Below are 22,213 nucleotides of genomic sequence, written 5' to 3' on the forward strand. Positions count from 1 at the left end.
GTTGTTTGGGCGGTGGGATTTTGGGATCTATATTTTTGGGGGTGACACCTTTTATTTTGAGCCTGTCCTATTTTTATAGGCGACACTGTTATTGCAGTTTTGCTGCCAATGTAGTACCAAAGAATAGTCCAGGATCAGCAGTCAAGAGTTGCCCCGTCTGTATTGCTTACCCACCTTTATAAGGATCTTTTGCATGAGTGTAGCTCTACACGATCAATGTTATCAGAAGTCCAGCGCCCAGCACTAAGATGCCATAATAACGTTTGGCGTTGTATGTGACCCACAGGTGATCTCTTCATCTGAACTATGTTCATACCTGTTGAATAAAGTCATTTAAATTTTTGTAAAAAAACACCTAACGAGCATCATTGTTATTGAGTGTTTTCTGTATATCACACTGAAACAAAGTTGCTAGCCCACCCCACCGCCTGGAGGGATGCATAGTTGCTTACTCTTTCTACCATACGAGAGTCAGTTGCCGAAAAACAATCAGTTGGTTACCCAAATGGAGTGCACTCGAAGGGTGGCTCAGCGGCACAAGTGCAGCACCTTTGCAGAGCGCGGTCCAGTAACCACTGATAACCCAGGAATCCCAAGAAAGGCTTCACAGGTCGTGGTACTTGCCAACCACTGAAGTGTAGTGTCCCAGACGCAGGTCACCATGGTGCATAGAGGAGAGGAGTGCACCGCTGACGTCGAACAAAGAGGAGTGTGTTAATATACACAGACTCCCAATTGTAATGGCAAGCATCTTTAAGGAGGGACATCGTTGGTCACCAGACCTGACAACTAAAAGAAAAAATGATGCACTGAAAACTAGTTGCACAGAAAAACTATCCCCGTGTACGATTAACAACAAGTAATCGGTCTGGAATGTTGGGTGAAAACATGCATGGGCAAGTTAAAGAAGCTTCAACTGCATTTTTCGTATCCCTAGTTCTCCCTCGCTCCCACGTGCAATTTGAATAACAGACTTTTTGATCTACAATAGAAGCATTTGATTTTTCCTTGACTAAAATGTGGATGCACTGTAGAAATGTATGAGTTATTTGAAAATAATGAATCTTAATTCATCTATTTTTTTCACTTTTCAGAAGGAAACATTGCCAGTGAGGACAGCTCGCTCTCCGATGCCTTTGTGCTTGAGGATGGTAGGTGTCCTTTCTTTCAGGACAATGAGGCTAGTAGAGTGTGGCACCACCACTAGCTTTACGTAGAAAGCTTAGATACATGGCATGTAAATTGTTAGGGTCTAATGCAAGTATTGCCATAGGAAGTACCGAGTATTATATCATGCTATCTTATGTCACGTATCTTGTACTTTTATATATAAAACGAAAGTGAAACAGCTACGCACTTGATGGGTGGTAGTTTCGAGGTACGGATTATTAGTATAGTGTTGGGGTAACTGGTAAGCCTTCAGCCGGTTTCTAAATGGTTAGATTATTAACAGAGTTACTCCGAGAGCCTTTTGTTTGTGTTGCTGGATTAATTGTGAAGCAGTGTTCATGTTTCCCGTTTCTTATTTCAGAGGATTCTCAGGTCACCAGCATGATATCCCCATTGCAGTCGCCTCACAAAGGACTCCCACCTCGGCCCCCTTCACATATGAGGCCCCCTCCTCCCCAGTCACTCGAGGGTCTCCGACAAATGCACTACCAGCGGAATGATTATGACAAGTCACCCATAAAGCCCAAAATGTGGAGCGAGTCGTCCTTGGATGAGCCCTACGAGAAGGTCAAGAAGCGATCCAGCCATTCCAGGTGGGATAGCCAGCTAAATGTAAATACATGCATAAATATGATCCCAAGATTTGTATAAAGGCATATGTATATAAGCAGATGCCCAGAGTGTAATTTGTGATATCCATTGTTGAATGTATGTGGAGGGATCATGACCCACGAAAGGCGAAGGAAGCCTCGAAATTCCAACATTTGCTGCCAAAAGGAAATTTGAAGATGCTTTAAGGTGCCCAAACCATAAGCAACCAATAGTAGAACCAATGTAGAGGCTCACCCCAAGGGTCACACCTCACTTGCCATATCATACTGAAGATGATGACGATGTGGTCCATGACTCCCCTCAGGTTCAAGAATAAGAAGTCACAACATAAAAGCTATGGAAGGGAAAATATCCGAGATGAATTTCAGACACCCTTTAGATAATAAGCAGGAAATGTACTTGTTCTATCCGTTTCTGCCCTGTGTCAACACTTTTTCTAACCCTCCATGCAATATTAAAACAGCTCCCCACACATAAACAGCTCCCCACACCTATTGGTTGCATATGGATGAAGAAGCAGAGGAAGGACTTTGATGCATCTTCGGACCAAGACAAGGTGTTGAAGACTTCTTCAACAGCTAAGTGAGGACTCAAAATGTGGCTAGGAAGTTAAACATATCTCCATAAGATCCACAATTAATTCCTTCTCATTCTGTACCAGATTTATTTATTGTGGAGACTGCACACAACCAATCCATTACCACTGCTTCCATAACAGGATCACCACCTGCAAGGAAAGTGTAAAACTGGATGAGGCAAAGTTACAATTAAGTGACAACACGAAACTGCAAAACAGTGCATGCGATGAAACAAATGGTATCCTTCTAGCAGCAAGTATCTATACAGTGCAGTTCACAATATAATCCTCAGGGATGTCAACGGGCTTAATTAAATTACTTCAGGATAGTATTGGTCATGTAGATACCAGTGTTTCTGAGACAGAGGTATGGGTAGAGGTAATAGTCCCAGATGTTTAGCCCCTGCTAACAAGTGGCATTTGTAGTAGTGACAAATACAAGTCCTCTCCTCCAGGGGTGTTTGTGTCTCTTTACAGAATGTTGGAAAGAATTTACCTCAGACCTTTAGGTTCAACAGGTGGTTCAGCAAGGACATTGTATAGAATTTCAAAGAGAGCCAAACAAATCTGACCAGAGCAGACAGCAATAACATACCTGTTACTAATGGAAGTTAAATCACTGATGTAGTTGTGCAATTTAGAAGGGATTCAATTTCACATAAGGGATCTAAGAATGTATTCGGTCTCTTAATCCCCCAAAAGAATGGCATCTTCAGACCGATTTTGAAGGTTGTCCACCATGCCAGCCATACCTCTAGCACCAACCTGGGCAAAGTAACCTTGGTTCTCCGAATAATCCATACATTGCTGCTGCAACACATGACGTTGCCTCCAGTACCTTATTTAATAACTATTCAGCAGTGCTTAACTCGTGCATCAGAACAAATGTCGCTGAGCTTTGCAGCCAGGGTCCTGCAATCCTAGAATTTAGCTGCTAAAACCTCCCCCACAGATGTACAATCATTCTTGGGACACTTGCAACCTGGTTATTGGGTCATCCTACACGGTAACATGGAAAGGATTCACAGCGTGGTGTCACCTAAGCCAATTACAGATTCATCCACGTTGCCTTACAATACTTGATTTATTTAGTGGGTGCATTTACAGGGTTTGGCATCCATTTGTGTTCATCTTTGGGCTTTATCTTCTGGAGAGTTAACAATATCCATCACTCGTCTGCCTGCCTGTCATACACACATTAGTTCACCGCTCCATGCACCTCCACCAGAACGGAAGGTAAATACAGTTTAAACTCAATAATATCTCTTTTTTTTTGCTAAATTCTTAAACATATAACATTAAAGGTGATCCTTTTAGTGCCCTCTACGTCTATGTGCAGAGTAAGTGAAAAACACATGCATCCGGGAAGAGCTTTTCATAAGAAGAGCATTAACGTGTTACATCGATAAGACTAGAACCACGAGGCAAACACAACAATGTTTTGTGCCACATACACCACATATGTTGGGGAAGGAGGTGATAGTTGGAATAATCAAGCTGTTAAATTAGGTTAGTTATATGTCAAGCTAAGTGTGCACTGTACTATTTACAAAAAGCTGGTTCCCTTGCTTAGTTGAAATATGTAAGGCGTTTTTTGATCTTCAGTTAATATATTTACTAAATTTGAAAAAATGAATGTGCAGGTATGCTAAGAGGCTGAGGTAGGGCAGACATTTTTGAAGCATTTGTTTGCTGCTATTTACACATCACACCTACATCCCTCGGTGGAACACTTCTTTACAAAAATTGCAAAGCATGTGGCTCTAGGTTCCCACAATAAAAGGAAACAAGCATTGGCATAGCCAATAGGTCTCGCTTTTGGGACCTTATAAGTATTTAGTTATGCAGCACAATATCCTTGGTGCAGCAACATCAATTGTTGCATGGCTAAACACTTATAAGGTCCCCAAGGCGAGACCTATTGGCTATGCCAATGCTTGTCTTTTGTTCTTGCAATGCTGGCAATTTGTTTCTGCATAATGATAATAGACCTTAGGGACTTTTCTTGCAGTTTTATATAGCGCAAACTTTGTCCAAAGGCATCAGAGCGCTTTAGATAGACACCTTGCATTTAAATTGACAACTGTAGCAAGGGCTGTACATGAACATATATGAATGCATTAATTTGATTCAGTGCAGATTGCAACAAAATGCCAGTTTTGCATAACAGTTTATTTACATCGATCAACACGTGCAAAAACAAGATGTGCATGAGCTGTTTGGCACAAAAACACTTGTTGCACATTTATTGCATCAATCCATCAGTGCAAATGTTAGAGCAAAATTGCGTTTGTCTGTGCAAAGTTATGTGCCAGTCCCTCGCTTTTGGGACCTTATAAGTATTTAGCTATACAGCACATTATGCAACAGTCCAAGGCGAAGCCTGAAAAGGTAGAAAGTGGGAACCATAGGGGAGAAAAATCAGAGCGGGAGAGGACAGGGAGTGCAAACTAAGATAGAAATGAGAGAAAGAAAACTAGGAAGACAGAGGGACAAGGAAGTGTTGAGAAATACATACAAGGTGAAGAAAGGAGAGAAGTGAGTTAGACAGAACAAGAAATGAGTGAGGAAGAGTAACGGGCAGAGACTGAAGGTGAATGAATATAAATATATAGAAAGCAAAATGAAGAGCGAAAGGGAAACGAAGAGAGAAAAAGCAGGAATCATAGTTCAAGAGAAATATTAACGGCATGATCATGGACAAACGAGAGTGCCAAAAAATGTGAGGGATAGAAAGCAAGAAATGAGAGAAAGAAAAATAGGAAGACAGAGGGACAAGGAAGTGTTGAGAAATAGATACAAGGCGAAGAAAGGAGAGAAGTGAGTTTGACAGAACAAGAAATGAGTGAGGAAGAGTAACAGGCAGAGAGTGAAGATGAAAGAATACAAATATATAGAAAGCAGAATGAGGAGCCAAAGGGAAACGAAGAGAGAAAAAGCAGGAATCATAGTTCAAGAGAAATATAAACGGCATGATCATGGACAAACAAGAGTGCAAAAAAAATGTGAGGGATAGAAATCAAAACAAGAGTGAAAGAAACGAGATGGAAAGAAAGTGAACTGATAGGTTAATGAGAGGGGGAGAAAGAGAAATGAGAGGCAGAAGGAAAACCAGCAGCTAAAGAAAGAGAAAGGAGAGGGTGAGAAGAGAAAAACAAAACTAGAGGGTAAGAGAAACAAGAAAGAAAGAAATACGAGAGGGAGAAATAAAACAAAACCAGTGATTTTTGTGCAATACTTTGTCTCCACGCAAATCATACTGAAATCCCTGTGTTAGGAAGCTGCTTCTTGGTTGTGAAAAAGATGCAGGTTTTTTTTCTGATGAATACAGATGGCTGCAGCGGTTAGAGGAAAGCATTATGGTTTAGGCACACAGCTCGACGTTTCATGCAGTGCATTTTTTCCGTCTACTGTATGAAGATGGCAGTACACATGCTGCCTATGCGAGACCTAAAAAGTGTGGATATTACTATTGGACTCAAGGAAGCATGTCTGGCACCCCAAGCGGCTATGTATACACAACAAAGCCTCCAACAACCAAGGAGGTGGCAAAAATTAACAGTGCTGGTTTTATTGGAGTCGTGCAAAAGATATGAAGAGCAAATATGTGCAGACAAAACTTCAAGTTCCATAGTCCTTAGCAAGAAAATCATATTGCGTGGGTCGGTGGTATAAATAAGGGCCCTGTCCGGTTCCCCGTGATCCCAGGTCAGAATACGAGAGGGGGCGTGGGGGTACCACTGATTTGGTCCCATGAGGAGAAGGATCACGAGAGGCGTTCAGGACTCTAATAAATGCTGAAAAGATGTCATGGCTGTAGAAGTGCATTTAATTGTTTAACCCCTTCGCCGCGGCGGGAATTCCGCCGCGGCGCTGGGGGGTGCAGGGGGCAGCGCGGTGGCGCTGTGCTCATGACGGAGCCGCTCCGTCATGAGCCACGGTTGAGCTGTGCTCATGACGGAACGGTTCCGTCATGACTCCGCCCAGTTGCGTTGTCCCCCCGCACAGGCGGGGAAACAGCACCGCGTGGGCGTAGCGGCCGCCAACGGTCGTGGCATGACGGAACCGTTCCACCATGAGCACACGGCAACCGTGGCTCATGACGGAACGGTTCCGTCATGAGCGGGGAAGGGGTTAAAAAAAAAAGAGGGGGCATTCAACGTAACAACATACGTTTGTTTGCATTTTGGCTTTCAAGTGAGAGCAAGTTTAGCTTAGAGCGATATTTCTTGAAGGAAATTTCTGTTTAAAAGCCGTTGCTGGTCGTGTGCCTTTTCTAGACAAGAGTGACATCGAGATTCGGTGGAACACTTTTATTATTTTAGGTCAGGACAGGTGATTGGGCAGTAGGCGTGGTTCAGTTTGCAAGGTTTACTACAATTTCCTGTCTGTTTGGCAGTAGTATTCGGTTTTCTCTTTCTGTACTTGCGAACTCACCAGTGTTTGAGTAATTTAATAAAAACAGCACAATCAGTAGAACTCAACAGCATCCGGCAGAAACGGTTTTAATTTATGATGTATAAAAGCAAACAAAATGACTGACTTGGAACAGTCAGACTGGTGGCAGCACCGATGCACTGGTAGGATGTGAAAGCACATCGGGAGAGCAACAAACGGAGCGGGAGTGTAACAGGAGCAGCTGCACATACACTCTGCAACATTAAACAAGCATTGGCAGCAACGATGCACTGGGAGGACGTGAAAGCAGATCGGGAGAGCAACAAACGGAGCGGAAGTGTAACGTAGGACGTGAAAGCACATCGGGAGAGCAACAAACGGAGCGGGAGTGTAACAGGAGCAGCTGCACATAAAAAAGCTTACCTATATACAACAAAAACAAGCATAAACACTGCAACACCAACATGCAAGTTAAAAGCTCGAGATAGAGATAACAAGAGCGCGCGAAAAGCATTGGCCGCGCGGGCGCCGAAAGTTTAAGTGATCGCGATGCACTTAATTACCCGTGACGGAGAAAAGACAGATGGCGGCCGTCGCGCGTTCACGCGCACATGCACGCAAGCTTGAGGCCAGCAAAAGCCTCTGGTAGCACTTTGAAAACCCCCTTACTAAAAGTCGAGCAAGCAGGGCATGCGCTGCTCTAGGCTCGACCTAAAAAGGAACCTAACCGTCACTAGAGTTGTGCATCCTGAGGATTCTAGGATCAGATAGCACTTCTCACATATTTAAGTTTTCAATCTGTAGTATGTAATCACTTACACGTTTACATTGTACCTTACAAATGGCCATCTGTGAATACAGCATCTAAACATTGAAATTTAATTGTTGGACATTGTGGTCTTATGGCCAATGGCATCATGAGCACTACCTAATACAAGCACTGTACACACCACCCGGGCAGCTGGTAGTGGGAACTAGAGCACATGTAAGTGCAGCTGATCCAATAATGTACAATAAACACCACACAGGCCAGGGTTAGTCTGCGACATCACAGAGCATAATACAAAGACATTGTGCATATACCAAATACAATCAAAGGCACACTACACTGGCAACGGGCATTGAACACTATGACCCATTTAAAACAATCAACCCCACTGTGGTACACACCACATGGGAAGCAGGATTGGAGCCCCCAGCTTCAGTTGGGATATGGAGTTGAGCTGTAAAGTGTGAGTGCCCCAGTGAGAGTTTCTGCTTTGACAGTACGCCTCTGGCAGTTAAATGCTTAAATGAAATCCTGCCCAGATTTTCTGCCTAAATCTTTTCCAAACCGTGCATTTTGATTTGGACCAGAAATGCTGCAGTGTTAGAATTTCCCAGTCTCCGTTTTCATTTCAGTTTAGCTAAGTTGCGATCCAGCTTTTTACTGTCTTCTCTTCCTGCCATATCCATTGCTTGTATTTTCTGTCATATCCTCAGTGCGTTTTGATTTCTCCTGTCCTCCTCCTACAGCTTTTGTGCCCAGCTATAGGCCCAGGGCTGGTGATGTTGCTGGCTTGACCCTTCCTGCTGAATCTACCCTCCCATTTAACTCGCACCAGACCTGGGAGCCAAGCACCTTAGTGTGGCATCTCCCTTATTTTTGCCTGTTATGGCGAGGTAGATCACTGAGCCAAACATGAGATCTTCCCGACTCATATAATTTCCCTAAACTGCCCGCCACTTTCACCCATTTTATTAATTCTAAAACCCTCTCTTCACTCATTGACACCTCCTGTTTCCAGGTCCATAGTTGCTCCTACTCCTGTGGGTTGCAGTATGTTTACTTCTAGGTGGAGCCCACAGCTCCTGTTGATTTCCTTGGGCTTTTACCATTAGTGCCTTTAGGTGGACTTCATGTTTACATGTACTGGGATGTTTGTTGATTTCTTTGGGTTGCATCTTTACTGCTTCGGATTGGAGCCATGGACACATTTGTTGGGTTGTCCGTTAATTTCCCTGGATTGTACCTTTACTGCTTTTTGGTGGGCACACAGACTACATATTGTAGTGTCTGGATCCCCTTGCTTTTGGGTGGGCCTCATAGAACCACACACTGTAGCATTAGGTCTTTCTCACGTGTTGAGCCATAGCTGTTTGTAGGGAGAGAGTACCGTACCGCCATGCAATATTTGTTTGTTTAGGTATGTAAAATATAAACACTTCACAAAGTGCCCTCTATTCCTTCTTAACTGCATGAACATCGGCACGCATACAAGCAACACCAAGTTCACTACAACACAACCACATATCAAGACATCATGCATCACACTCCGTTCTTCCCACAGTAGACGTTCGACAGCCTCACACACTTTGAATGGCACATATAGGTCTACATGTAATTGCTCTTCACCATTTAAGTGCTCTGATACCACATCAGTGGAAAAATGCACTGCTCACATGGTAGCTCGCTTACCATAGCATTTACGCTTTCCCCGTGATTGACCCCCCCAAAACATTTTGCTAGATTCTGTTGCAAACTCAACTACTAGATGGAAGAATAATGTATATTTGAATCTAGATTAGCCTCAAGATTCACACTTTTGTTACAGGTAAGTAACATTTTCCATTTTATTAATACCAGTGTTTAAGTCTTTAAGTATTTAGCATATTCAAAAACTGAGATTTATTGCACCGTATAAGCTACATTACATCCAGAGAATGTAATATTATGTACAAACAAATACCTTTCCTGCTTAAGATGTTTTACTGACCAAGGGAAAATTTCAATTGTATACTTCAACTCAGTGAGTAAGATTTTTATTGAGGAGTCTGAAATAACATGAAGTGGATATGTGTTGTTTTGTTTTCAGTGGCCACAAGCGCTTTCCCAGCACAGGTAGCTGTGCAGAGGGCGGAGGGAGCAGCTCTCTGCAGAACAGTCCCATCCGCAGCCTCCCTCATTGGAACTCTCAGTCCAGCATGCCATCCACGCCCGACCTGCGAATACGCAGTCCACATTATGTCCATGCCACAAGGTAAGAATGCCACCACCAAGAAGGCATCAGAAGGCAGGCCCGTAATGTAACACTACCAAATTCATCTGGAAAAATCAGAAATGTTTTTCTCCAGTATATTAATTTATTATGCTGCCCTCTGGGGTAGTTCAGCGTGTATGTCAGATAAGATGGTATAGGTGATTTTTCGCTGAAGGGAAGAAGGTGCTCCCTAATTATAAATGTATGCTTCTGAGGAGCAAACTCTCTGTAAATGCTTTTTGATGACTCTTAGACTCAAAGTGCTTAGAAATAGATCTAACCCTTTATTTTTGTACTGTAAACAACTTTAACTAAATTATGCACTCAACTTCAACATATGGCAGTATATAAAAAGCACGCACATGCTTACTCACATTTATGCAGATGTAGACAAGGCATGCATGAAATTTGGTCTTAGAGAGGTGCCTAGAGCACGAACCACAGAGGAACGTCCACCTACATCTACTAGTAGCAAGTGTGTCCTTTGCCTAGGCTGTGAGGGTGGAAATGTGACTTTGCACAGAGAAACAGGAATCCTTGCAATATTCCTGTTTTATTCTGTGTAGAAGAGGACGTTCCTCTAATATTGCAAAATGCAAATAAAATACACCCTAGTTTATGTAAAGCCAGCAAATATTAGCTGGTCAAATTATGGCAGCATTTAATTAATTAAATAAAATGACATTTTGGCATTTTCACAGTGAACTAAAGCCGGACTCGCGTATGTCAGAACTCAGGTGGCAGACTTTGTGTAAGGCCTGTCTGAAACATCCTATCCAGCCACAGAAGCCGTACCCCTTCAGCGTGACTTGTGTTATTTCCTTTGGCCCCACCAGATACCGCAAGATGAATGCTGGTATCTAAACTATCAAGACATTGAGAATCAATATATCTAATGGCTAAAAGGCTTGGTGAGGAAATTCAGCAGTCTGTATCTTCCTGGAAGCTTATGGGTCTAGTATAGTCATTGTATAATAATAGCACGGTGTACTTTTCCAATTAGCAAGAAACCAGGCTGGGTGGACTAGAACCACTTCTAGCTAATAGGTACCTGGGCATCTTAGCAAAGAGTTTTGTGATTCCTACCAAGCTTATGAGGATGTCCTTCATCAAAAGCAATATGGAGTGAACATTGAGTCTTTGGTTTGTTATTAAGGTTTGGGTACTTTAGAGTAGGCATGGAGCAGGTGGCAAAAGTAAATACTGCCTTTGGTACTCGGAGTACCGTGACCTTACTTTCCAGCTGATTAAAGCACTTTCGCAACACACCATAGAAAAGCCATATTGGCAGTGGTGCAAAAATTTGCCAGCCATCATCATATTAATTCTGTTAATTAATCCAATAGAACAATTCTTGACCATCGATCATATTTAAAAACGGTACATTTTCTTTCTCTCTCTTATCCCCTCTGTCCCTCTAGTCTAAATCTTCTCATTGTTCTCTCGTCTTTCTCTGTTCTCCTTACCATATCGGCTCGCTCTCCTCTCTCTCCATTTCCATTCACCTCATTCTCATTTCCCTCTCGTGCGCTCTTTCACATTTTTATTCTAATTATGATTATTTTCCAAAATGTCTGTGCTTCTGGTTGCATGTCCAATAGAAGCTCTTCTCATTTTGTCTCTAGTTATACTACACGAGGTAAGAATTGTGTTCCTCAGTGCGCCTGGATTAATGTCTTTTGTTTTACTTATAGGTCAGTGGACCTCAGCCCCACCAGGCTGCATAGCCTAGTCCAGCACTTTAGACATAGAAGCTCCAGTCTGGAATCGCAAGGCAAGCTTCTTGGGTCCGAGAACGACACTGGGAGCCCTGATTTCTTCACACCAAGGACTCGTAGCAGCAATGGCTCTGACCCAATGGACGACTGTTCCTCTTGCACCAGTCACTCTAGCTCCGAGCACTTCTATCCCGCTCAGATGAACCCCAACTACTCCACGCTAGCAGAGGACTCGCCGTCTAAGGCCCGCGAGAGGCAGCGGCACAGGCACAAATCCGCTGGGAACCTTCTGTCATCCAATTCAGGGAGCATGCCGAATTTGGCAGCAAGGAATGGAACTGGACACCACGGAGTCTACCTCCACAGTCAAAGCCAACCCTCTTCTCAATACAGGATCAAAGAATACCCGCTCTACATTGAAGGAAGCTCCACCCCTGTGGTGGTGCGCAGTCTGGAGAATGACCAGGAGGGGCACTACAGTGTGAAAGCACAATTTAAGACATCCAACTCTTATACCGCTGGAGGGATGTTCAAAGAGAACTGGCATGGAGAGGACTCTCCGGATTCAGTAAGACTAACCCCCTCCCGCTCTCAGATTGTAAGGACTCCATCGCTTGGCAGGGAGAGCCAAGAGCGGGGCTCGGGCAGGACTGCGGTGTCAGATGAACTCCGGTTGTGGTACCACCGGTCCTCATCCACTCACAAGGAGCACAACAGACTCTCGCACACAAGTTCAAATTCATCGGATAGCAGTTCCCAATACAGCACATCTCAAAGCACCTTTGTGGCACACAGCAGGGTAAAACGAATGCCGCAAATGTGTAAAGCAACATCAGGTGAGTGCTAAACGAAGATACATGTTTATTTATATGTTACACTAAACTCTTTTCACATCCTCACACACTATCCAATATATACCAGCAACAACTTGACATGCTGAAATGTTTTAAAGATTTATTTTAATTTCCTGTGAAGCTGGCAGTGCATATTTAATAAAAAAATAAGTCTCCTTACAAATGTAGAGATTCCCATCCAGACTTTGGAGTGTTAGTTTGTAGCCTATGTATATTTCAATGGTAAATAACATGAATCTCTTTATTATTAAGTACCATCTCAAATGCAAGGTGAAACCAAACTGACCGCCCTCCTCGTCCCCTATTCATAACGCTCTCCTCCAGCTTCCATCTGTTGTATTTACAAAGACTTTTATAATCAATCGCTTTTCTCTGAGCAAATGTATTAGAATTATAAAATGGCATTCATAGTTTTGAAAAATATATGTGGAACTATTCCTAAGTTAAATGTGATATACACCAGCTCTCTATTGCAACTATTGGTGTCCTTACGGAATTTGTATTTCTGATAAAGATAAAGCTGCAATGTGTGAGATTTTTACAGTTAATGATAACATTGTTTTGATATATGAATTGCCACTTGTGGGTTCACCCGAGTTGAAATAGCTTACATACCCTAAAAGGCTGGAATAGACACACTTATGTTAATACAGAGCACACTCTCATATTCACAGTAGGGTAGGTTGGTGACTTCCAGAGAGATTAAATGCCCAGGCAGCTTTCAGAGAAAAGAACTGCCTGGGTGACTTTCTGATGAGAAGAAATACTTGCGGGTTTTTCAAAGAGATGAGATGCCCGGGCAACTTTCGGAGGGATGAAATGCCAAGGTGACTTATAGAGAGATTAAATGCCCAGGCGACTTCCTGAGTGATGCATTGCCCGGCTGACTTTCTGAGTGATGAAATGCCCTGCTTCCATTCATGCCCTTTGACTGTTGTATTTGAGGCAACAGAAGAACTCAAGTAGGTAAAATAAGCAGTTCACCGAGCTGCGCAGCCTGGATATGCAGAGAGAGCACAGATCACTGATTATATGCAGACAGAGGTGGTGGTGGTGGTGTCCAGTTTGGATTCATATGTACTTTAGATACTTATCTGATTGGAATGTGCACTCCCTCTCATAGATCAGTAAGTTACAGTAGTAGGAAGCAGGGGTCTTCCATCTTCCTGTTGGACACTGAGTAGTTCTAGCCGCCCACTGCTGGAAACCGGATTAGAATCATTTAGAAGGGAGCGGCAGAGATTGAACTTCCTCCATGAGAGACAAGTCGATGAGAAGGAGGCACGGAATGACTCCCTTTTTTCATTGTATGATGCATGGGCGATGATAACAGAGTGTGGGGGTGAGGAACGAGCTTCCTGCTTTTCTGAATACTAGATGGCTTCCTGCCACTGTTGTGTATGTAAAGGGAGCTTATAATAAATCAAGTTGAAAAGAAGTTGGCATTGTGCTCCAAAAATAGATAAACTAAATATAGCACCCAAGTTTTCAACACTATTATAAGTCTTAAGCAGTTAAAGTTTATTTATGTGTCTTCTAACCTAGTCACACAGGCATGGAGTCAATGGGAGTTTCAGATCCATCTCCGATATCTAAATAACTAATAACCAATTCAATCAATCAGCACTGGTATAGTGCAGCACTGTCACCCCTAAGGATATCTGGGTGCTGAGAGTGCAGTGTCTCCATTGAAAGTCAGGTCTTGAGTTTCTCTCTGAAATTTGCCAGGTAGGGGGAAAGTCGTTCCAGGACTTGGCCACGATGAAGAAGAAGCGACCCCCACAGCGACTTCGACAGATGCGGGAGGTGTGTGCGAGGCCGAGAGAGGCAGAGCGTATAAGTCTAGCAGGCAGGTGGAAGTTCAGTCGATGGTAAATGTCTGATGGTCATTGGTCATGAAGAGCGCTGTATGCCTGCGTAAGGATCATGAACTGGTTTCTCTTCTGGATGGGAAGCCAGTGGATGTTTTTGAGGTAAGGGGTGATGCAAATCAATTTGAAGAGGTCCAGGATGAGTCTGGCTGTGGGGTTTTGTATAATCTGAATTCTTTTGAAGAGCTGGGAGGAGATTCCAGCTTAGAGACTTTTGCCATAGTCGAGGTGGCTGGTGACGAGGACCTGAGTGACAGTCTGTCTGGTGTTGAGGGGGATTTATCTGAAGAGCCGGTGGAGCATGTAGAGGGTATGGAAGCAGGAAGAGGCAACTGCGTTGACTTGTCGTTTCATGGTTAGTTGGCTGTCTGTGATACAGAGGTTGTGTGCATGATCTGTTGGTGTTGGTCCGAGTTCTGCCGGCCACCAGCTTTGGTCCCATACGGAGGTGTTTATTACAAAGATCATAACTTCTGTTTTGTCTGAGTTGAGTTTGAGGCAAGTGTCTCTCATCCATCCATTTTTCCACATTTTGCAAAAGTTGGTTTTGGCGTTGGAGAGATCCTCGGTGAGCGAGAGGATTAGTGGAGTGTCGTCAGAGTAGGAGATTATGTTGAGGCCGCAGGATCTGACCGCGTCTGTGAGGGGGGTCGTGTAGATGTTGACTAGGGTGGGGTTGAGGGATGATCCTTGGGGTACACCTCAGATGATGTTCTTGGGTGCAGAGGTGAAGGGAGGCACCCGGAGGCTCTATGAGCGTCCTAAAAGCAAAGAAGTGATCCACTTGAGTGCATTCTGCTGTATGCCGATGTTGTGGAGTCTATTGATGAGGGTGTGGTGGGATCGCAGCAAAGAGGTCGAGGAGGATCAGGGCTACAGTTTCTCTGTGGTCGAGGAGAGTTCTGATGTCATCTGTGGCAGCAATCAGTGCAGTCTGAGTTCTGTGTGTGATGACATGGAATCCTGAGTGTGAAGCATGGAGTAGGTGGTTTTGTTCTAGGTGTTCGGTGAGCTGTTGGTTGATGACTTTCTCAAGTACTTTGGCTGGGTAGGGGAGCAGGGGGGTCAGTAATTTTTAAGGTCTTTGGGTTGGCAGAGGGCTTCTTCAGGAGGGGGTCTGACCTCTGCATGTTTCCATATGCCTGGGAAGGTTACTGTGGAGATGGAGGTGTTAAGAATGCTGGTAGTTCTGAGCTGATAGGGTTGGCTCTGAGGTTGAAGAGAAGGTGGGGGCAACAGTCGTTGGGCACCCTGGAGTGGATGGATGTCATGATGGCTGTGGTGGTCTGGGTGGTGAGCGGGGACCAGGTGCTTATCATTCGGCTAGTGTTCGATGGTAAATCGAGGTTGTTGAGGCTGAGAGTAGGAGGTTGGGTATTGAGGTTGTTGTAGATGGCAGCAATCTTGCGTTGGAAGTAATCTAAGAGGGTGCCGCAGAGTTCTTGGGAGGGCTGTATGGTATTCTCTGTGGCTGAAGGGTTGGAGTTTTCCTTGACAATTTGGAAGATTTCCTTCATGTTGTTGGCTGTGGTGTCGATGCCAGTGGTGATGGCTGCTCTTTTGGCTTCTCTGATGTGCACGTGGTACTTGCTGAGGCCTGTTTTGTGGACGGCTTTATCCGAGGGGTCCTTGGTGGCGCGCCTGCGCTTCTTGAGTCAGTAGCAGTTGCGCTTGGTGGTTCTGAGCTCCGGGGTATACCACCTAGCTTGTTTCGAGGTTTTGTTGGTCTTCGCTGATTTCAGCAGGCGACTGTCAGCGCATTTGTTGATCTATGCAGAGAAGTCCAGGATGGTCTGGTCAAGATCTTCTGAAGTTTCAGGTTGTGTGGTGCTGAGGGCTTGTGTCCATAGCTCCTTGATTACCTTGCCCCAGCTGCAGTGGGAGGTGCTGTGGTGGTGAGGTTCTGGGCGTTCAGGATGGTAAAGTGAACGATGACGTGGTCGGTCCAGAAGAGGTGTTGGGTCATCATTGGTGATGGTGCATCAGGTGCTTTCATTGGAGATGATAGCGATGCCCCCACGGTGTTTGTCAGTGCGGTCTCGGTGTATCATTTGTAGCCGTCGGGTATGGCGGTGGGGATGAGGTTTGAGGAGGGTTTGAGCCATGTTTCGGTGACGAAGGCAATGTCTGGGTAGGTGGTGTTGATGGTGTCCCAGATTTCCATGGCATTTTTGCAGAGGGAGCGGGTGTTAAGCAGGATCTATTGGAGTGGTGCCCAGTAGTTCGTAGTCTTCTGTGCGGGAGCTGTCTGAGGTCTGGGACAGGCGGGTGGGGGGGGTCCTGTGTGGCAGTGGAGGCAGTTGAGGAGTCCTTATGTTGATTGTGGGGTGGCAGTGAAGCAGCTGTTCTAGTGCCCCAGGCTAGGCGTTCTTCGGCGGCGTAGCGTGGATGGTGGGAGGGCCAGGAGTCCTGGGGCTGGATGCAGAACAGGCGTGGATAAGCGCAGACAGGCTTGTCTTTGGCGCGCCGGCGGCACAGCCTCCATATCTAGCCGAGGGCAGGAAGTGGGAACAGCAGTGGGGCGGAAAGTGGGAACAGCGGTGTAGTAGGAGACAGACAGCAGGAAAAACTGGCAGGGCAATCGGTGGGACAAGCGGCCCAGAAAGCACCAAAAATAAACACAAGGAAAATACACCAACCGAATAGAGGCCAGACGACAACAAGACAATGCTAAATACCCAACAGAAATCAGACTCTGGTCAGTGGTAGCGAAGTGGCGGTAGTGGGCACTGGATCTCAGAGGAGCTATGCAGCAGAAATGGGAAAGTGATGCGCAAGACCAAAGGTCACGGCCCACTGAAGAAGGAATTAGGATGGTGTTTCCATACAAATGCCAGTTTTGTTTGCAAGTCTTCCTAATATATGTCTGTGCTTAGGCGATGACCAATTTGGGAATTTAAAATACTTTCCGGGGTTTAGAGTTGTTCTTGTCCAATGTAGACCTGCATGGGTTGGAGCTCATGAACCACACTGTGCTAGTTTTGAGGTAAATTTGTTTGTTTATTAAACATATATTGCAACCATTAACTCTGTCACCGCTTCACACTGCAGTACAGGTGAACAGACCAAATGCCAAATAAATTTACAATCAATAGAAAAGCAATGTATGCATAAAAAGTTGCAAACAACAATATTAAAAGAAAATCTCAACCTGAGGCCATGATACCAACATATTTTATTTATTTATTTTATACGTTTTATATAGCGCTAGCTAGACCTGAGTGTATCAGAGCACTTTACATACATAGGTGCATAACATAGCACGACAGAGGGCTGCATACAGATAAAAGCCAAACATTATAAGTAGTCATACATTGCATAGCAGGACATGACGGTGCATGAGGATATAAGCAACACATTATAACTCGCCATGCAGTGAAGGATAGAGGGGGAGCTCACGAGGTTGAAAACCGTCCAATCTTCACTTATCCATGATGGACAAATAAGCAGGGAGTCAACTAGGTTATTGGAGTCTTGGTTCGTTGACTAGGACGGTAAGGTATTTCTTGAGAATGAGTTTCAGGTCCCTTTTGAAGCACAGGAAAGAGGAGTTGCATCTGAGGTCAATCGGAAGGGAGTTCCATATCCTGGGTACGTTACCAGAAAAGAATCGGGACTGAGTGGTTGTCTTTTTGAATTTCGGAGGAATGAGAAGAAGTGAGTTGGAACTTCTCAGGGATCTGGATCTTCCAGCTTTCACCAGTTTGCTGTTAAGGTAGTTGGGGGAATGTGAGTGGAGTGTTTTGTATGTGATGCAGGCCAATTTGTAGATACATCTGCCTTCAATGGGTAGTCAGTTGAGGGAGTGGAGAGATGGTGTGATGTGATCAAACCTTCTAACCTCCGTTATGAGTCGAGCAGCCATGTTAAGGACTGACCTTAGAGGGGCTAGTTGAGCTTTTGGCGTCCCTCTAAGGATGGCGTTCCCGTAGTCCAGTTTGGATACGACTACGGATTGAACAACAATCTTGAAATCGTCTTGGGGAATGACAGGTTTCATTTTCTTCAGGTGTTTTAGAGAGTACAGCGCACTTTTTGTAGAGTTTTTTATGAGGTCCTTCATCGATAAGTTCTTGTCCAAGGTAATGCCTAGTGACTTAACCGAGTCGGTTATAGTGAGGGAGCAGTTTAGGGCATCCAGGTTCTTTTTTTAAAAAAATATATTTATTGGCATTTTTCATAGTTGCATTACAGTAACAAGTCTCAGCAAGAATGTGAAGACATTTCAACGTCAATACCACAGCATCAAGTTCTTTATACAGCAGTAAGCAATAAGTTGACAGTATCATGTCCCGTTGGTCCCCCCTGAGCCATCCCCCTCAACCCCCTGCCCGATTCGTCTCGGGACCTCACTGGGATTCAGTAAGCGTAAGTCCATAGTGTTTAAGACACAGCTTGCATATCCTCCAGAACTTTTTGGGACAGCCTCTTGCCTGATAAGTCATTTTCTCTCCCAGCATACACATGTCCATGCTTCGCTTCCATTCAGTTAGTGATGGGCATAGCACCGCACCCCACGTCCTAGCTAAGTCACGCTTTGCCACCACCAGTCCCAGCTGGAGTAGCAATACTTTTGTCCTAGGAAGATCAACCTCAGTGTGAATTCCCAGCAAAACTAGCTGTGGGTTCAAGGGGATTGTCCCCTCCAGAATGGCCCCTAGTTCTTCCAACAGATTCACCCAGTACCTCTGAATCTGGGGGCATTCCCAAATCGTGTGGAAGAAGGTACCCTCTGGCGCTCGGCAGTGCAGGCAGTTGTGCTCCTCCGCCCTTCCTATTCTGTGTAGGCGTGCCCTGGCATCCAGGTTCTTGAGCCAGTCATTGATAGGAAGGTGGTTACTTTTTGTAGCAAACAGTGTTAATTCCATTTTGTCTGGGTTCAACTTTAAGTGGTTTGCGTTAAACCAGGATTGGATTTTGGTTAGTGTGACATTGAGGTGTTGAATGTTGCTGGGCGATTTGATTTTGTAGTAGAGTTGAGTGTCATCTGCATATAGGTGATATTTAACTCCTGCTTCTTTCAGAATGATTGCAAGGGGTTCCATGAAGAGATTGAAGAGGGCAGGGGAGAGGATCGAGCCTTGAGGGACCCCAAGTGTGACTGGTGTTGGCTTAGAGAGACAGGAGTTGATTTTAATTTGTTGAGACCGGTGCTGGAGGTAGGAAGCAAACCATTTTTGTACCATGCAGAACGGCCCTTCAGAGTCTCAAGTAAAGCTAGGTGAATAATTGTGTCAAAAGCCGCAGATAGGTCAATAACGATGAGAAGACAGGCTTCACCTTCAACTAAGGCTCTGTGTATATCGTCCGAAATATTAAGCATGGCTGTTTCAGTGCTACACCCTTTCCTGAATCCCGATTGAAAGTTGTCGAGGAGGTCGAAGTCATCAATATTTTTGTTAAGTTGTTGGAGAACCTACTTCTCCAAGGTTTTGGCCAGGAACGGGAGGTTAGAGATATGTCTGAGATTGTTGAGATCATTAGGGTCGGCTCCTGGTTTTTTGAGTATGGGTGTGATTTGTCCTAAATGAAGGGAGTCTGGTACACAGCCTGATGTGAGAGAGGAGTTGATGATCTTAGTCCAGAAAGGGGTAATGATGTGGTTGAGTTTTTGTACAATAGTGGCTGGGAGGTGGGTCCATAGTGTGGGAGTAGGGCCCTAAGCTCCAATTATATTGAAGACCTCGTTTTCCGACACAAGTTCGAAGTCCGACCAAATTGCATCATTTTTCAGTTGGCAGCAGACCTGGTTGTCCTTGGTATGAATTGGATCTGCTTGGTCGAGGGCAAGTAGTGGGGGTCAGGTTGAGATTGAAGATGTATTGGAGGATTGGATGAAGGATTGCTCAATTTTTGTGATCTTGTCTGTGAAGAAACTGGCAATTTCTTCGCATCGATCCTTGGTTGCTATAATTTCGTGCGGGGATTCATAGTTTGTTTGCCTTTTGACAATTTTGAAGAGTTCTCTAGGTCTATTCTTAGCCTGGTCTAGTTGGCTGCGGAAGAATGAGGCCTTTTCTCTGAATGTGTGCTTTTTATATTCTGACCGAGCAGACCTAAGAAGTGCTAGGTGCCTTGTTGATGGGTCTTGTCTCCAAGTCCTTTCAGCCAGTCTGAGTTGTCGTCTTTCGGTATTGAGATCCACATTGAACCTTGATTTAGATTTGATAGATCTCAATCGTTTAAGTTTGAGTGCGCTACTTAATCTAACACCTCAGTCATTGTAGAGTTAAAGTGAGCTGTAAGGTCATCGGCCGATATAGTGGTAGGCTAGGACTGTAGATGGGCGTGTATCTTGGATTGAAGTTCAGAGATAGGAACCTCATTGATGTTCCTGATCCATTGCTTGGGTTTGTCGGATTGTATTGTTTGGTGTCTGACAGGTGAGTTGATATTAAACAAAATGAGGTGGTGGTCAGACCAGTCAATGGGCGAGATTGACCTCAGAGAGACTATTTCATTACTGGTGATGATCGCGTCTAGAGTTGCTCCTTTGCTGTGAGTTGGTTCATTGCAGAGTTGTTTTAGGTTGGTTATTTCAAGCAGGTTGGAGAGGTTCTGAACAATGGTGTCTTCTGTGTTGTTCAAGTGGATATTGAAGTCACCCAGGAACACTTCTTTCTTGTCTGTTAGGAAGAAGCGTGTTATTTGGTTGTTTCGTTCTTCGGCGAAGAGGGTGCGCTTCCTAGGGGGGTGGTAGATGGTGTGAAATTTGATGGGGGTATTGCCTTAGACTGAAAGTTCGATGCCAAGGTACTCCAGAGTCAGGTATTCCGCAGGTTTTAATGCGGTGATCAGAATACTTTCTTTGTGGACGATTGCTAGCCCTCCACCTAATTTGAGCGGTATGTCCTGTCTAATTATGTTGTAACCTGGAGGGGACTAGTCCCACACCCCTTCCCTCGTTAATTTCATGATCAAATAATTGATCAGTGATGTACGTATTTTGTATTAGTAGTAGAAGTTATCAGTTTTCACTTAACACCTCTTGTTGTTTATAATCTTTCATATCAGAAATCTCTGTGCATCTCTCATTTAATGCATTAGTTCTCTACTGTTTTAAGGGCACTTACTACATTGCATATTTTCCAATAATATGTTAGCATAGTTATTATGCTGCCCTGGGTCTAGTGCAAACTAACATGTCTTAATAATATAATTCGGAACTTCTGTAACACTATGTACTGTCTTTCTAATTAAATCAAATGTTACTTGTGTGATCATGAAAAAGTTGTTAGTATATGCAGTGATATGTTTTGTCAAATTTAATAACTAATTTGGATTTATACTTTTAGCTGCAGAGTCCTCACCTTTAGAATATCCCTGGGTGCCAGACTGGATGTGGAAGATTTTTCAGCATAGCCCTTGCACGCCAAGTATTACCTAAAATATGGTACAGCCCTGGGTTAACCCCTGCGCTAGCGCTAACTTTAGCTGCCTAGCGCCAGTGCAGACACCCTTGCACCTTAGTGCAAGGGTGCCTGTGTTGAGGGGAAGATTGTTTAAGTACAAGAAGGTCCCCCTTCCTGCACATAAACAATCTTTAAATGCCGTTTTGTAACTTCTGTGTGTGCTGCTTAATGCAGCACACATAAAAGTTGCAAAACAGCATTTTGTTTAAATGATTCTTTATGTGCAGGTAGGGGGACCTTCCTGCACATAAACAATCAATGGCGATTTGATGTTTCTATGTGTGCTGCACAACGCAGCACACATGGAAACAGCAAAAACAAGGAGAAATATAGCATTTCTCCTTGTTGCGCCTGTTTAAGACCAGGTTTTCCCTGGTCTTAATTTTGCAGCTGCCTCCTATTTACATCACCCTTCTAAATAGGGGGCAGTGTCAAAATCAATGGGTGTTGCGGCGGAACGCCCAGAGCAACACCCATTGCCCACCCCTTTCACGCTAAGCACAACGTGGAATGGTGCCTTATTTACACGGCTGCGTTAAGTGGCTTAACGCTGCCTTGTAAATAAGTCGAGGCCCCTATCG

At 44.4% G+C, this 22,213-nt stretch overlaps 1 protein-coding gene across 7 annotated transcripts in view; it reads left to right on the forward strand.

Moving 5' to 3' along the window:
- FRMD4A (FERM domain containing 4A) overlaps positions 1-22,213 on the forward strand; it is a 713,130-nt gene that overhangs the window by 681,514 nt on the left and 9,403 nt on the right. For all 7 annotated transcript variants that reach the window (XM_085652949.1, XM_085652947.1, XM_085652946.1 and 4 more), the window contains exons 18-21: positions 1,095-1,151; positions 1,532-1,763; positions 9,613-9,777; positions 11,472-12,331. In XM_085652949.1, coding sequence (XP_085509075.1) covers positions 1,095-1,151; positions 1,532-1,763; positions 9,613-9,777; positions 11,472-12,331 — 1,314 coding nt within the window. The remainder of the gene's footprint in view (positions 1-1,094; positions 1,152-1,531; positions 1,764-9,612; positions 9,778-11,471; positions 12,332-22,213) is intronic.

The sequence above is a fragment of the Triturus cristatus genome, chromosome 4_1, assembly GCF_964204655.1.
Source record: "Triturus cristatus chromosome 4_1, aTriCri1.1, whole genome shotgun sequence".
Lineage (NCBI taxonomy): Eukaryota > Metazoa > Chordata > Amphibia > Caudata > Salamandridae > Triturus > Triturus cristatus.